We start from the raw sequence: 15,519 nt of genomic DNA on the forward strand, positions 1-15,519 counted from the left end.
GTTAGGTAGAAAAACATTTTTTTTGAAATTAACCATGACAGATTTTTGTAAAAATTTTCTGCAGAAAACGAAACCTCTTTTTCGCTCGCTGGGCGACCAGCAGTTCCAGAGATATCGGCAGTTGAATGGAAAAGGACCCTTTTGCATTCAAAATTCGATATCTCGAAGACAAATGATCGTGTCCAAGTCCCCCAAGAAGCAAATTGAAGCAGAATAAGCAGGTTATGCGACCTATGCATTGGTCTAGCTGGAAAAATTTTTTCCATGCCCGTGGAGCGAAAAAAAAAAGTGTAAGAAATTTGGGAAATTTTTTCTTCTTGCTTTATCTAAGGATTACATGGCTACCAGTGCTCCGAAACATTTTTAACCAAAAAATCTGAAAACTAGAGTCTTCAAGCTTCAAAAACTTTGCTTTTTTGTTTCCTGTACGACCGTTTTTCACTGAAATACAGCCTGTTGAAAATCGCCAAAAAAATTCGGAAATTTTTTTGTTCCCTTAATTTTTGCGAGAAATGTATAAAATTATAAACTAATGAAATAATTAATATTAATTATAAATAATAATAATTATATCAATTATCAAATTATCGTATCAATTTTGATTAACAATGTATCAATAAGTCCTTTTTTTTGCTAATTTAATTTTTAAATATTCAAAATTTTTAAATTTTTAAATACAAAATAATGACGTAAAACTATCGTCCGTAAGCCGATTTTACAGACAACCAATTTTTTTTTGTTAGGGGCGATCAAATCGGTGGCTATGGAGTCACGGGCTCACTTCAGTAAAATTATTGCTGGTAAGTATGAAGGTAGAGAACAAAAACAAGAAACGGTTACTCGAAATGCAGCTATCGAAGAATTTTGGCGAAAAATTGAAGGCATATTTGAAGATATAAACGGCGATAAACGATTTCAAGAATTATTGAGAATTATCGATCAGATGCCAGAAATTGAAAGTTTAAAACAAAAAGAAGGAGAAAAGATTAAACAGTTGATTAAAAATATTAAAGAACAAGATGAAGGAATTGTTAAATATGATAGACTTGGATTGATACAGATAAGAAAAATTAGTAATAATAATGACATGTTGGAAGATTTGAAATTTTATCGGCGTAGATGTTTTGCTACAGATGAAAAAATAGTATTCAGAGTTGAACATATTGAGTAAAACTGTAAATAATCGTGAGTAAGTCCGTGTTAAATTTATAATAAATTTTCTATTCAATAAGAACAATATAGAATTTCTAAATTTACCGATTTTGTGATCATTTTTTTATTTCCAGGTTTTCCATGTCGCCGAGGCCCTAGAACTATAAAAATATTTAAACAATCCGTAAACTTTAAATGTTCTGTATCGGTTAGGTAGTAGAACCACGGAAATCAAAATAAAAAAAATTTTATTCATTTTACCGCTTCCCGAAGATTTGATGACCACAAAAATTGCTATAAATAGTATATATAACATAACTATGCCGGTGAATTAACAAAAGTCGCAGATCACATATAATTTTTAGCCGAGACAAAGCCGAGGAAACAAAAAAGTTGCCCCATTCTGGTCGGAGGGTGGAAAATAATATTTTATTCAATATTTTCTGTCCTTGTTTAATTTTCCGTGTCCCTAGGTCCCTAGGTGTTACAGCACAGGGAATTAGTACGAGAGAAAAATTTTTTTCTAGTTTTCCGCGTGTGTTTTTGGTCTTAAAGTCACAGACATTACTGTAAAAATTTTTCTATCAATTCTCCATGCTTTTAAGGTCTTACGGCCCCGGTTGTCAATTGAAAATGCTTTTTATTTAAATTTTTTGTCTCGTGGCTCCTGAAATCACAAATATCAGTATAAAATGAATTTTCCGTGAATTTTCCGACGTTAGCAAAAGAGTTACATTTAAAATGCATTTTACTGGTCTTTCGTATCTGGAAGGTCAGACATCAGGATAGGATTCAACTTTTCTTTAAGATTTTTCGTGCCCAGGGCTTTGACAACCGCATAAATCAAAAATATCTTATTGATTAGTTGAAATTTCCGTGTATCTCATGTATTCAAGTAAAAAAACTGAAATTTATATAATTTAATCAATTTTACCGTGTCTGGAAGATCTTAGAATCATTAAAATAACGAAAGTTCTATTTCATTCTTTTTGATTTAAATTTTCCGTAGCTCTTAGGTTTAAGAGCATGAATCACAGATATCTTATTGATTAGTATAAATTTCCGTGTTTCTTATGTATTCAAATGAAAGAAGTCGAATGAATATAATTCAATCTATTTTTCCATGTCTCGTAGATCTTACAATCACGGAAAATTATAAAAATTCTATTTAACTTAAAATTTTCGTTGCTTGAAAGGCTTACAGCCACGGACATCGGTATCAAATGCTTTTTATTAGTCTTTCGTATCTGTAAGGTCGGACATCAGCATAGAATTCAGTTTTCTTTAATTTTTTTCAATGTAACAGAGCTTTGACATCCGTATGAATCATAGATAACTTCTTGATAAGTATAAATTTCCGTTTTTTTCATGTATTTAAGTGAAAAAAGTCAAATGAATATAATTTGATCTATTTTTCCGTGTCTCGCAGATCTTCGAATCACGGAAAATTACAAAAATTCTATTTCAATTACAATTTTCGTGGCTTTAAGGGCTCACAGTCACGGACATCGGTATAAAATGCCTTTTATCAGCCTTTCGTATCTGTAAGGTCAGGCATTAGCATAGGATTCAATTTTTTTAAATTTTATTCGTGTCTCAAAGCTTCAACATCAGTCGGATAAAACATAGATATCGAGTTGTTCAGTTAAAATTTCTGTATTTCTAATGTATTCAAATGAAAAAAGTTGAATTAATATAATTTGATCTATTTTTCCGTGTCTAAGAGATCTTAGAAGCACGGAAAATAGCAAAAAAATTTTTTCATTTTAATTTTCGATGGCTTCAAGTCACTGACGTTGGCAGAGGATTTTTTTTTCTTTATTAATAATCCATATCTTATATAACTTTGAATTACGACTATTGCTATAGTGAATTTATTCTTTTAAATTTCTGTATCTCCAACCTTTTGAAACCACTGAAATGAATGCTTGGGAAAGAATTGTTTATTTAATTATCCGTGCCCTTTAAGTCTTACGGCTCGATAAATCAATACAATTTTTAACTTTCCGCTAAATAAATCAATGATTATCGAAAAATCGGGAAGTAATTGTTTTTACCCCGTTTTGCAAAAATTGAGGTTTCAACAGATCTTAACGTTTTGAAGCCCTAAGAAGCTTTCCTGACAATTTTTACGATGATGTCCGTACGTCTGTGTGTGTGTGTGTGTGTGTGTGTGTGTGTGTGTGTGTGTGTGTGTGTGTGTGTGTGTGTGTGTGTGTGTGTGTGTGTGTGTGTGTGTGTGTGTGTGTGTGTGTGTGTGTGTGTGTGTGTGGGTGTGTGTGTGTGTGAGTGTGTGAACCTCTTATAAGTGCTTGATGAGCTCGAAAGCATAGGAAAGCTATCTCTTTGAGCTCGCAGAGCTGAATATATCACAAAAATTGTATTTTTGAGCTCAAAGACTTAAAAACGTCATAATTGCAATTTTAAATACTTAGGTATGGAATTAGCGGGAAGTTGCAGGGATGGCCTTCAGGGTCAACCGTCTTCCTAATTATTTTTCACCATTTTTCGTATCTCGGAGATCTTGTCGCCGTGGACGTTAACATATAATAATTCTTTTTATATTAATTTAACGTGTCAATTACTCATCACAATAATGGATATTCCGTATCACATTTTTTTAACAATAAAAATAAAAATTTTAATTTTAGACTCTGCCGCCAACAGTTAAAATTAAAAAAATTAGAAAATTATTGCAGGCAAAGCTATAAACAGTGGAGGGTCATTTTACGGTCCTTGCAGGAGTATAAAAATTATAAAGTTATTATTAATAAAAAAAAAAAATTAATCGTTTTTTCGCAGAGCATTCCACAGCAATATATATAAAGTTGCTGTAACTTGGGTATGGACATACATACATGGGTATTGACTGAGAAATTGAAAAATCAACTAAAAACTCGAACCGTTATAAAAATATAACAAATATTATAAAATTTTTTGTAATAATAAAAATTTTTAATTTTAATTTTAAACTGTCCCGCCAAATATATTTATTGAATACATTAGAAAATGACTACCGGCATGGCTTTAACAACAAGAGAAGTCTCTTTTTTAGGTTATTTGTGAAATATAATTATTACGATGTTACTAATAAAAAAATAAATATATTATTATTTTTCTAATATCTAGTCGCAATTAAAAAAAAAAAGAAATTGCTAAAACATTGCCTTGTACAGTCTTTACTGTCGGTTGATAGATTAAATAATTAATTTAGGACTCCAATAATTATGAAAAAAGTTTGGAAAATTCAAAAGTTCCCGCCTCATAACGTTCATTTATTTTTTAAGAAAAAAATAAATTGTGTAATTTATTAAAAAAAAAAAAAAAAAAAAAAATTATAATTAAGTAATTTCTTACGGACTATTTTTTACAAAAATCTAGCTTGATCAAGTGACGCCATCAAGTTTTCACGTGAGAAATTAGTAGCCTTAACGTCAAAAACTATTGCAAACCTTAAAATGATAGAAGCAATCACCCATTTTACATGCAAAAATATGGATTATTTATCAATTTTTATTTCGAATTTAAATAATTCAGAACTTTTACACTATTTTCTTTTTAATTTTATATAATAAAATATTTTGCACAATCTTACTATTATTAAATTTAGGAAGGTTGAGTTATTAAAAGCCTTAACAAATTAATTAGAAGAATCGAATTATTTTATTTATGATTCAATCAAAATACACGAAATCAATCAAAGTCAACATAATCGAAAAATAATATTAATACATTATTTAAAAAAGTTTCATGATAAGTAAAAGAGAAAGAGCAAATTTTTATATTTGTACACGACATAACAAAATAGATTCATAATAATTAATACATTAATTTATCAGAAAAATAAATTTTAACAATGTCAAGAAAATTGAATAAAGAAACATTTTTAAATGGAGAGAAATAAAAATGGCTGACACCACTTTGAATGCTCCAAAAATTCACTGTCGCGACGATCATGCCATGAAAAAAAAAAAAAAAAAAAAAAAAAAAAAAAAGAATATTAATCTTATTAGCGAAAGTATAACCTCTATAATTACAAACAGATCTTGTAATTAGTACTCACTTTCTAATATTCTTAAAATAATGAATTTGTAATTGGTAAATAATAAAATTTCCAGAATTTTTCATAATTATGAAATTATTTAACACACTGAACACTATATTACATATTTTTTGCATAAGCAAATAAAAAAAATAAAAAAAGATGTTGCAAATATCTTTGTAAAATTAAATGTTATAAATCACACTATTCACATTTTTAGTAACATTATATTATTTGCACCAATTATTATTAAGTGATTAATTCAATAAGTAATTATTTATTATTAAAGGATTACATTTAATAAAATTTTTAACCTTCGATAATTATGAAATAATTATATAATATTACACTTGGAAAAATTGTCATTAATAACTCATTTTTATCAGCTCATGTTATGGAGTACACGCCACGTTCGGATGCTTGCTTATTTTTTTCTATTTACGACTATCATCAGGATCCGGAGACTAGCCAGAATATTAATGTATTTTTCAATAATGCACATATAACCGCCATCTATTGTATTCATGTTGCACTATTTAAACAAATCTGTTTTATCTGAATATATTGGTTGAATTCACAATGAATTCAAACTATTAAAATGTTCTTAGTCGCAAAGAGGGAGCAGCACTTTAATCTATTGACATGCGTGTGAGTCCCTTTACATTTTTCCTTTAGTTTCTTGTGGTACCAACTTAAATCTCACGTTGGCTACATTTTTTTTGGCAAAGTGTCCCCGTCCCGTGTATTGCAGTAGAACCAAACTACATGTGACAGTATTTAAGTCGAAAACAAATGACTTGCTTAGCTAAATTTCAAAGGAAATCAAAATTGAACACCTGACACCAAGCAAGCAAACACGTGTGCGTGAGTCATAAATTTATTATCGTATACTCCTAAAATGTTTTCAAGTGTACACAATGGTGTCCCTGGTGGAAATATTTTCTGCTAGGAGTCTGATTAATTCTTGCAGCATTCTGAAGAAAAATTCTAGAAAAATACATAAGTCAGAAAAATTCTGAAAAATTCTGAAAAAGTATGAGAAGACATATATAAGATTTATATGGCATTTTAAAGACTGAATTTTTAAACGTTTTTGGACTCTTCTGGAAGACTTTTTCAGAATTTCTTAGAGATTTTGTACATATGTTGGGGAATCTAGAATAATAATTTTTCAGATTATTTCAGAATTAATCAGTAATTTTTAAAAGTATTTATATTCTCGGAAAATAATTAACTGTGACTTTTTTAAAATATTTAATTCTTATCTTCAGGAATATAAGAACTAGGAAGGAGGTAATATTATTGGTAAAAAAAATATTAATATACAAATGTTATACATTTTGAAATTTAATTTTAGATTTTTTTCGATAATTAACTTTATACAGTTATTACAAACAAGTTTTTTTTCATTTATCATCATAAAAGTATTACTATTGTTAAAATATAAAATTAACAAATTTGCAATTATTTAATGATATCAGACTTTAGGAAGCATGCGTTTTAGCTATAAATGTAACACTTTTTTTGTTATTAAAATTTTTTTGTTTTATATCATGTAAAAAATCTTCAACAGGTGGATACATAGTATAAAAAACAATGAAGATCTACTAATCCCCAATAATCAAAAATACCGTACTGCCTAAAAAACATGCTACGAAAGAAAAATTTTTAAAGAATCACGTGGAACTTTTAGCAACAAAACCTACAAATTCTTAACAAATTCAGAATTAATTAATATTAGATTAAAAAGTTTACACATAAATAATTGAGTATGCCATTTAGAGGCAAATTTTTTTTTTCAGTAATTAAAGAATAAGCTGAATATTTGCAGGAATATGTTAAAATAAACCTTTTCCAAAGGTGGCTCTAATTCGAATTGAAAAAAATATGTTGTCTCAAGATGGCACATACTAATTTAACTATATCTATATATTTAAGAGTAGTAGAATAAAAAAAAAATTTACAGATCATTAGATATCTTCTATACCTTCGACAATATCAGTTAAGAAATAATAATTTTTTTTTTTTTTTTTTTTTTTTTTTTTTTAATTAAAAACTACATTTGTTTTCAAAATGTAATAAAAACTTACATTTGAGGCATGGCAGCATTTTTTACTTAAAGGATTTTTTTCAAAACGATAGATGAAAAACTTTCTTTAAGAATTATTACATTAGTTTTAACTTGGCTCAATTATTTACAAATTTTTACAGCATATAAATGAACTCCCTAATCACCAAAACATCCTTTTGGTATTTTTATAATATAATCTTGCTCTTGTACTCTAGTTAAAATACAGGGCTGCTTTATTATTTCTGGTTCACATACAGATAACTTGTCAGTAACAGAACATTTTTCGATATTATGGACTGTCACATTTTTGGTTTGATAGAAAAATTTGTTATGTGTTTTTATTTGGTCATAGAAAATATAAATTTTTTTTCCGGTATTATCATCTCCAACACAGCAGATATTTTTTATTATACCAAAATTTCCGTTTCTTAACTCTATGATGAAATCGTTTATTTTTTGACACAAGCGGTAACTTTTTGAAGTATATCGATTACCATTATAAATGAACCTATTAAATGATCTACATTTTCCTGATGAATTCAAAAGATCCTTCTCTGGTGTACTTAATTTGTATTCTTTGCCTTTACCAATCAACGTGCAGCCATTTACTTCAAATGTTTTTTTCAATCTTCCTGTTATATTTTTTTCGCAGAAAGTTGTAAATCCACGACTTTTCTTGATTTTATCACCCAATGATGGCAAAGATTTTTCGAAGATATATCTTCTTGCTACCTGAATATGCAGATGAGACGGACTTTTTTCCAGTTTTAAGATGAAATGGTTCTCATTTTCAAAACAGAAGGCATTGTGACACCACAGTGGTCCTAGATTTAATATACTTTTTTCCATATGTAAAAGTAGGTGTATATTATAAGTCATCGCACTTTTACCAAAATAATCTTGATACAAAACTGCATATTTGATTAACAAAAATCCGGCCACTCGCAGTTCTTCTTTTGCTATCTTTTCCGATAGCATTATATTTAATGCTTCCACTAACATAGCTAAATGTTCTAAATATTTTTTTGGGATTAATCCCTTGAGGCAAATCAAAGAATAAAAAAGCAACCATGACCGCCATTCAGAAGCTTTCCAAATTTCTCTATCTGTTATAACTCTTGGAGACCGGGTGATGCAAGTTGGGTGTTTAAAGCTCATAATCCTTTTATTTACAATCTCCAGTTTCTTTGGATTACCCACATAATACTCCTTACCAAAGGATTTTTTAAATAAAATTGAAAAATGGTGTGTTGAAATATGCATAATCATTTATTTTAACATTCAACATTCAAAATTAATGAAGACTTGAAGAAATATAATCTTAACGTGTCAAGAAAGAACCGCGAAAAATCCTGCCTGTCATTTTTTTATCAGACATATAAATACGCTGGATGTCTATACACGCAGCCAGTATTTCTTAGGTACGCATGTATATGTCTTTCGGTGTAGTGGTGCATATAAATGTCTAACATTCATGCTGACAATGGTGGTGATGTACATCGTGTATATTCGTGCGCCGGTACTGGTAGTGGTGCCACGCATGCCTACACAAAAACACACACGAAACTAGCCAAACTTAATAAACTTTTTCTGTTGATTTGGTCTTCAGACAAGTGTGAACACTGGTACACACTGCTTCATGCAACCGTAATCGGTATTTTTCATTTCTACGGTGACCATCGTATCAAACGCATCAATATGTGGAAATTTGCTGAAGTAGAAATACTCTCGACTAAACAAAAATTGATTGTAGAAACTCAGTTTATAGAAAAGTTTGAAAAATATAGTCAAGCAACAAAAAATAAAGTTTATCTTTTACGGCAATTAGGAAAATCTGAAAGATGTTTAATATTAAAAACCGCAAGTAAGTATTAAACACAAACTTTTTTTTATCTAAAGTTTATGAAGCTAAAATTTTTATAATTTTCATCCGTGTAATCAATTATGATAAAAAATTATTCGTTATAAATTCGAACTTATTCATTGTTCTCTTTTTAAGTAATTTTATAATACATTATTTGTCAGAATAATTTGATTTTTATGCGTCAAAAAATGCGTCAAAGATATCAGTTAACTTCGGTGACATAAATATTTTAATTTTATCAATTTAAAACTAATCATTGAATTCAAAATTTGTAAGGTTTATTGTTTTATGTACAACAGTTAACGTTATATAGATAAAATTTTGAAGCATGATTGAATTTTTTTTCATTTTTAATAATTCATTAATTTTTAATTATATGAATTGAAATAAGTAAAAATTGAAAATATGTAAGCAAATTGGAAAATTTTCAGTTATCATTCGAATTTATTATTTTATTCGGTTATAAAATAAGTAGATCTCTATCCCAAAAACCGTTGCTGATTCGCAGAATAGTCTATCTTATATAATATAAGTATGTTAATTAAAAATAAAACATGATTATTCAGTTAATGTAAAATAATTAACATAGATACAAGATGTAGAATTGTAAAACTATTTGATTTTTAAATTATTTTAATTTATGTAGTAGAGTTCATTAATAAAAAATTATAGTGAAGATCGTAACTATCAAAACTGACATAAGATGTAGATTTAGCCAGACCAATGAAAAAAAAAGTTGCTTAAATTGAAATATTTAAAGACTTTCTTGTACTGAAAAAAAAAAGATACAAATTTGGTTTTAAAAATGATAACAAGAAATTTGCAGATATAAGTTTTTGAATATAAAAGTAGTAAAATAAGCTGTGTTACCATGTTACAAAATTAAATAATATCTTTGACAATAATATTTTTGACAATGGAATTAATTTCGGATTCGGACGTAATAGAGCAAATAGATTTATATTAAAAGTGAATAACAATTTTCGTAAATCTAAAGAAAAAAATTTCTTTAACTTATGTTAAAAATCGTTTTTTAAATTCCAACTGGTTTATGAAAATGAATACCTGCAGGTACTTATATTTAATATATGAATAAAAATTTTTTGGGTTACGTTATGTTTGCATTAGACAAAAATTGTAATTTTTGCAAAATTTTCAGTTAAATATATGAAGAATCATACATCTAAATATTACAAAAAATTAATGTCGAGTAAAGTCAGAGCCCCAGTAGCTGCTCATGTACCAGTACATGCTCACTTCATGTATTTGTATTTGTATATCTATATTCGCAAGTATAGATATACAAATACCTGGAGTGAGCATGTACTGGTACATGAGCAGCTTCTGAGGTCTTACCTTAATTAAATTTTTTATCGATTAAAAAAAAAATTTTTGAACTACTTAGAGGATAATTCTAATTAAGTTATTAAATTATAGATTCTATGGAAGAAATCAACAACCCACGATTAAGATCACGACGACCTAAAGCACATATATCCTCACTTGAAGAAAAATCCGATGACAGTGATGATTCAATTGATTTAGTTATGAGAAAAAGAAAGGTAAATACTTTTTACAAAATAAAAAAAAATTCAATTTTCTTTTTTTTTTAAATCATAACAACTGCAACTTTTATTTTTCATTTCATTAGGCCAAAGGTCAAAATCAAATACAAGCAAAAAATAAAGAGAGTCAAGACATTTTGACAAAATACGAAGAACAACGAAAGAAAGACAATAATTTACACGGAGAGGCTCATGAAAGGGTTGAAGAAGAAAATGACGGTAGTCATGAAGAAGTTGATGATGATGATGATGATGATGATGATGTCGAAAATGAACGTGAAAATGGCAATAGAATCGTTGATGTTGTCATCGAACATGCTGAAAGTCATAATGAAAGTGAAACAAATATGGGAACTGAAAATGATAGAGAAACTCCGGATGAAGATTTATTTGATACACAAGTATCGATTAATCCCATAAATCTAGAAGGTGATGCAACAGACCAGGTAAGGAAATTACAATAAGACAATATCAATTATTAATAATAAACTAAAATTCAAATTTGCGCGCGGCTGACTATACAATTCGCATATATTTTCATGCTTATGATATATTTAACCACTTACATCACGAATATAAATTGGTTTCACATACATTTCATCTCTGTTTTGATGTCAAGATTAAGATATAACTAAAATCTAATAACCCGAACTCAAAATAAAAGAAATAACGAATTATCTCACTATCTTCAAATTTTTGATTTATTTTATGCACAATAGTGATACGAATGAAATTAATTGATAATTGTCATTTAAATTTAAAATTGAAAGAAAAAAAATTTATTGTAATAATAATAATTGAAATTTTGAAGTTCTAGATTGTTAACAATGAATCTTTTAAGCAATGAGCTTTCAACACTTTGAGATTATTAACGGTTAATTTAATAACGTTCAACTTTTATCTTCATGATCATATTATAATATTTTAAAGATAGTTCTGGTTAGGGAAAGAAAATCGAAATTAAAATTGAATTTTTTCTTGAAATATAATTTTTTTTGTCAATTGAATTTTGTTAATTTTTCAAAAAATAATGAGTTATTGTCATGTGATGGTCAGTCATAACAATTTTACATTGTACATTGAAATAATATGTGAAGAAATATTCTCAAGTTATAAAGATTTATATCTTGTTTAACAAACAACTTAGCAATAGATGCAAATACATATCTTGATATAAAATTGAATACTCTATGAAAGGGATACCTTGTGCCTGTTCAATAAATTTGCTATTTCACAATTTATTTAAATTAGAATTAAAAATATATAGGATTGGCATTTTTAATTAAATTTTTCATAAAAATACAATTAAAATAGAGTAAAAGAACCTATTAGAAGCCGCTGTAAAAGACTGATTACTGATATTTTTTCTTATTTTGTAAAAATGTAGTACTTGAAATTAAAATTAAACATTTTGGTGATCTAGAGGTTTCAAAGATTAGAATTAAAGTAGTCATAATAGAAATTAATAATTTAATTGATTCAAAATGTCGCAAAATTAATGAAAAAGTCAGTAATGAGGTCCTTGTCGCTAATAAAGTCATTTAACTTAGTAGAAATTTCCCATCTCTTTCAAAGAACATCAAAGTTCAATGAAGAGAAAAACTTTTAAATATATGTTCTAACTTTCAATGTAAATAATGAAAACTTGCAAAGTAATAGATTTTTAAATGACATAACTGTAGACAGTTGAACAGTTGATGACATCATTACGTTTAATAAAATCAATTTTTAAGTTTTCAATAACAAGAAAAAGACCTCTCTGCTAACCAGTTAAAAAATATTTTTTTTTAAGTCAATATTTGTAATGAAAATAAATTACTACAGGAATAAAATAACTATACTGGATTTGACTGAAAAAAAATTGATAAGCAATGTGTTAATAAGTAAAATTAGCTTAAAATCCTAATTTGCTGTCTGTCTACCTTGCAGGTTCCTCTACTAAGCTAGTCATTACCCGTTTATTGACTATCTTGGAAACAAATAATAAAGAAAAAAGAAAAGTATGACTTAAAAAAAATGCTACAAGAAAATTATTCGTATGGAAGATTTCAATTATAGAAAAAAAAACATAACATATATTTTATGCACTGTCATAATTAATCTAACTAATTTTTAACTTGATTGTTTTATCAATTCAATAATTTCTCTATGATAACGTTGTGTAGTAGTTCTGAGCTTCAGAATGATATTCGATTATTAAAGTTAAGAAATATTTATTTGGAAATTTTTTTTATTAATATTCAGCCTCAAAATAAAAGATGACAGGGTGGTCAATGATACAAACACTGCCAATATTTTTTAGCATTCATCTTAAGTCTGCTCCTGATAAAGATGATTATAAAAACATTTTTAATTTTTAATTTTTAAGAGTACTTTGCAGTATGTGTATAAATTAGCTAAAAAAGTACATTTTTTTTGTTTGTATTATTGAAAAAAAAAAAAATGTTGACATTAGCCGAATTGATAAGAAGTAATCAGAAATTCGAGGAAATGGACAAAAAATTTTTTTTTTCTAATAAAATCGCTTTTCTAAGTAATTCAATCATATTAATACTAGACTTGTTAATTTAACAATTTTTTCTTAAATTTTCCAATATCATTCATGTAATTATAAAAAAATTAATGCGGAGTCTAGACCAAGTTATTAATATTATGTCTCGCAAGTTGAGTTATTTTTGACTTTAAAAAATAAAAATGATAAAATTTTCAAAGTAAGAAGAGAATCATTTTTTGAATAACAATAATAATAATTTTTTTAGAAGATATTGAAAAAATTTTAAACTTAGAACAAGACCAGCCTGAACTTAAAATCACTTTTGAAAAGAAAATTTATCAAAAAATTGGAAATAAATAAAATGTAGAAAACTTTGAATTCCGTTTAACAAATGTTGTTGATGTAATCAATAAATTATGAAAATGACCAGATTGAAAATTCAAATTTTAAGAAATATTTGTTGTCACCTTGAGCAAGTTGAAAATAAAAAATATTTCAGCTCAATTCAACTGTAATTATTAATATTAACAGCTCCTATTTAAGAAAGCAGGTATTTCAGTTGATAATCGTTATGTGAAATTTCACAATTTAAAAAAAAAAGTTATTCTTTGACTTAGTTATACATATTAGTATCACAGTTTAGCATAATGATTAATTCGTTCATTTCAATGACCAAAAAATGTTCAGCTTATATTTATCATTATATGCTGTACAAATTATTCGATTTTTTTAGAAAGCTGCTTTTATAGTAAAATTATATGTTTGCTCATATTTTGCATTTCAGCGATCTCACTTATCATGCACTGTTTATCACACGTGATTCAATAGTGGAAAAATACATAGTTGATCGTAAATTTTTTCGTGATAACTATTTCTATTCATTATAATTTAATTTTGTAAGAAAATTATAAAACGATATTGCTTAGCCATGAAAAGTAAAGCTAAACGTTTCACAAATTTTTTACTGAAAATTTAATTTATTATTTATTAATACCGTGTGTAAATAATTTTTCTAATTAACTCTTATATTATACAGGTTCAATCACCGAGAATTCATAACAACACAAAGCGGAGAAATGTAACTGATCGTAGTAATGAGGTAAATTATCAAACTATACAGAACAATATGACATATTGTAGCATACAGATGATAAAATTTACTTAAACAATAAAACTTTAATTCTGAAACTATTAATTTTTTTTTTTTAGGAATTACGAAACAATGAATTAAATTTGAGGATGGAGCAATTAATTGAGCAAAACAGGAAATTAAATGAAATAATTCACATAATGCGTCATGAACAACGGTCTGATTCTCGTAACCAATGTCTTGAACGAGAACGAGAATTAATAGAACTACACCGAAGACGAAAACTACAAGAAAGAGCACAAAAACAACGAGAAGAAGTAGAACGAGAACAGCAAAAACAAGAACAACAGGAACAACAACGAGAACGAGAACGACGAGAGCAAGAGCAGCGAGACCAACAACAGCGAGACCGAGAACAACGAGAACGAGAACGACGAGAACGAGAACGACGAGAACGAGAACGACGAGAACGAGAACGACGAGAACGAGGGAACCAAACCGATGACGAAGAAAACGACATAACTGATCAAGTCCCCATCGGAGGGCAGATATTTATTTCTAGCCTTGCATATACCGAGGCTTTTAGAGAGTATAGGCCCTCTAAATTTATAACTATTATGTCCCATGCGATATGGGGATATAATAATTTAGCCCTCCGAGCTGTCAAAGTAGGCAAAAGAAATGCAGAAAAATTACCATTAACACCAGCGAAGAAGCTAGTATTGGAAAAGCAATACAAGAAATTTTTAAGGCAAAGAAATTTATCCGCCGATATGGAGACCATGGAGCGGAATAAAATTAATACATATTTGGGACGATCCATTACTAGTGCGATAAAAAAAAATAGCTAATACTTAATAACATAATTACCATCATTTAACTAAACTAAAGAATCAACTTTTTTTGAATGACGACAAAAATTATGATAAGAACTTAAGCCTGTAATATTGATATTAAAAGGTAAATCATCGCAATTTTGAATTTCTCATATTGAAGTAGTTTTTGTCTCTTATCTCCGAAATCGTTGTAGTAAACAGAATTGATTTTGTTTACTACGATGTTTGATTAGTTATTTTTTATAGTTATTTTTTTAAAAAAGGTTGTGAATTTTCAAAGTACAATGTGAATTAAAAGATTAAATCTCGAATAAAATATAGAATTATATAAAACTCGTATATTAAAATTTTTATACCAATTATATTATCTCCTTCACCGTTTATATAATCCTGAAGATAAGAATT

The 15,519-nt window shown here is 27.7% G+C and overlaps 3 protein-coding genes and 1 long non-coding RNA gene across 13 annotated transcripts in view; 3 read left to right on the plus strand and 1 right to left on the minus strand.

Moving 5' to 3' along the window:
• Nucleotides 1-1,532, plus strand: part of LOC141529523 (uncharacterized) — a 17,609-nt gene extending 16,077 nt beyond the window's left edge. For 4 of the 5 annotated variants that reach the window (XM_074246103.1, XM_074246100.1, XM_074246101.1 and 1 more), the window contains 2 exons: nucleotides 744-1,189; nucleotides 1,287-1,532. In XM_074246103.1, the coding sequence (XP_074102204.1) occupies nucleotides 744-1,171 (428 nt within the window). In that variant the 3' untranslated portion in view covers nucleotides 1,172-1,189; nucleotides 1,287-1,532. The remainder of the gene's footprint in view (nucleotides 1-743; nucleotides 1,190-1,286) is intronic. The other variant, XM_074246104.1, reaches the window with a different exon arrangement.
• The window catches only part of LOC141529521 (uncharacterized), a 25,197-nt gene extending 9,751 nt beyond the window's left edge, over nucleotides 1-15,446 (plus strand). The window contains exons 1-6 of one of the 4 annotated variants that reach the window (XM_074246095.1): nucleotides 6,111-6,487; nucleotides 8,875-9,129; nucleotides 10,567-10,691; nucleotides 10,781-11,140; nucleotides 14,225-14,287; nucleotides 14,398-15,446. In XM_074246095.1, coding sequence (XP_074102196.1) covers nucleotides 8,964-9,129; nucleotides 10,567-10,691; nucleotides 10,781-11,140; nucleotides 14,225-14,287; nucleotides 14,398-15,129 — 1,446 coding nt within the window. In that variant the 5' untranslated portion in view covers nucleotides 6,111-6,487; nucleotides 8,875-8,963 and the 3' untranslated portion in view covers nucleotides 15,130-15,446. Of the gene's footprint in view, nucleotides 1-6,110; nucleotides 6,488-8,711; nucleotides 9,130-10,566; nucleotides 10,692-10,780; nucleotides 11,141-14,224; nucleotides 14,288-14,397 lie in introns of those variants that run through there. The other 3 variants (XM_074246098.1, XM_074246094.1, XM_074246096.1) reach the window with 3 other exon arrangements.
• The window catches only part of LOC141529515 (patj homolog), a 769,735-nt gene that overhangs the window by 427,272 nt on the left and 326,944 nt on the right, over nucleotides 1-15,519 (minus strand). The gene's annotated exons all lie outside the window — the stretch shown is intronic.
• The window catches only part of LOC141529552 (uncharacterized), a 137,484-nt gene continuing 127,946 nt past the window's right edge, over nucleotides 5,982-15,519 (plus strand). The window contains exon 1 of the long non-coding RNA XR_012479616.1: nucleotides 5,982-6,058. This is a non-coding gene — a long non-coding RNA (uncharacterized LOC141529552). The remainder of the gene's footprint in view (nucleotides 6,059-15,519) is intronic.

This window comes from Cotesia typhae, unplaced genomic scaffold (assembly GCF_013202065.1).
Source record: "Cotesia typhae breed Kobodo isofemale line unplaced genomic scaffold, CoteBio_Ctyphae contig_48, whole genome shotgun sequence".
Lineage (NCBI taxonomy): Eukaryota > Metazoa > Arthropoda > Insecta > Hymenoptera > Braconidae > Cotesia > Cotesia typhae.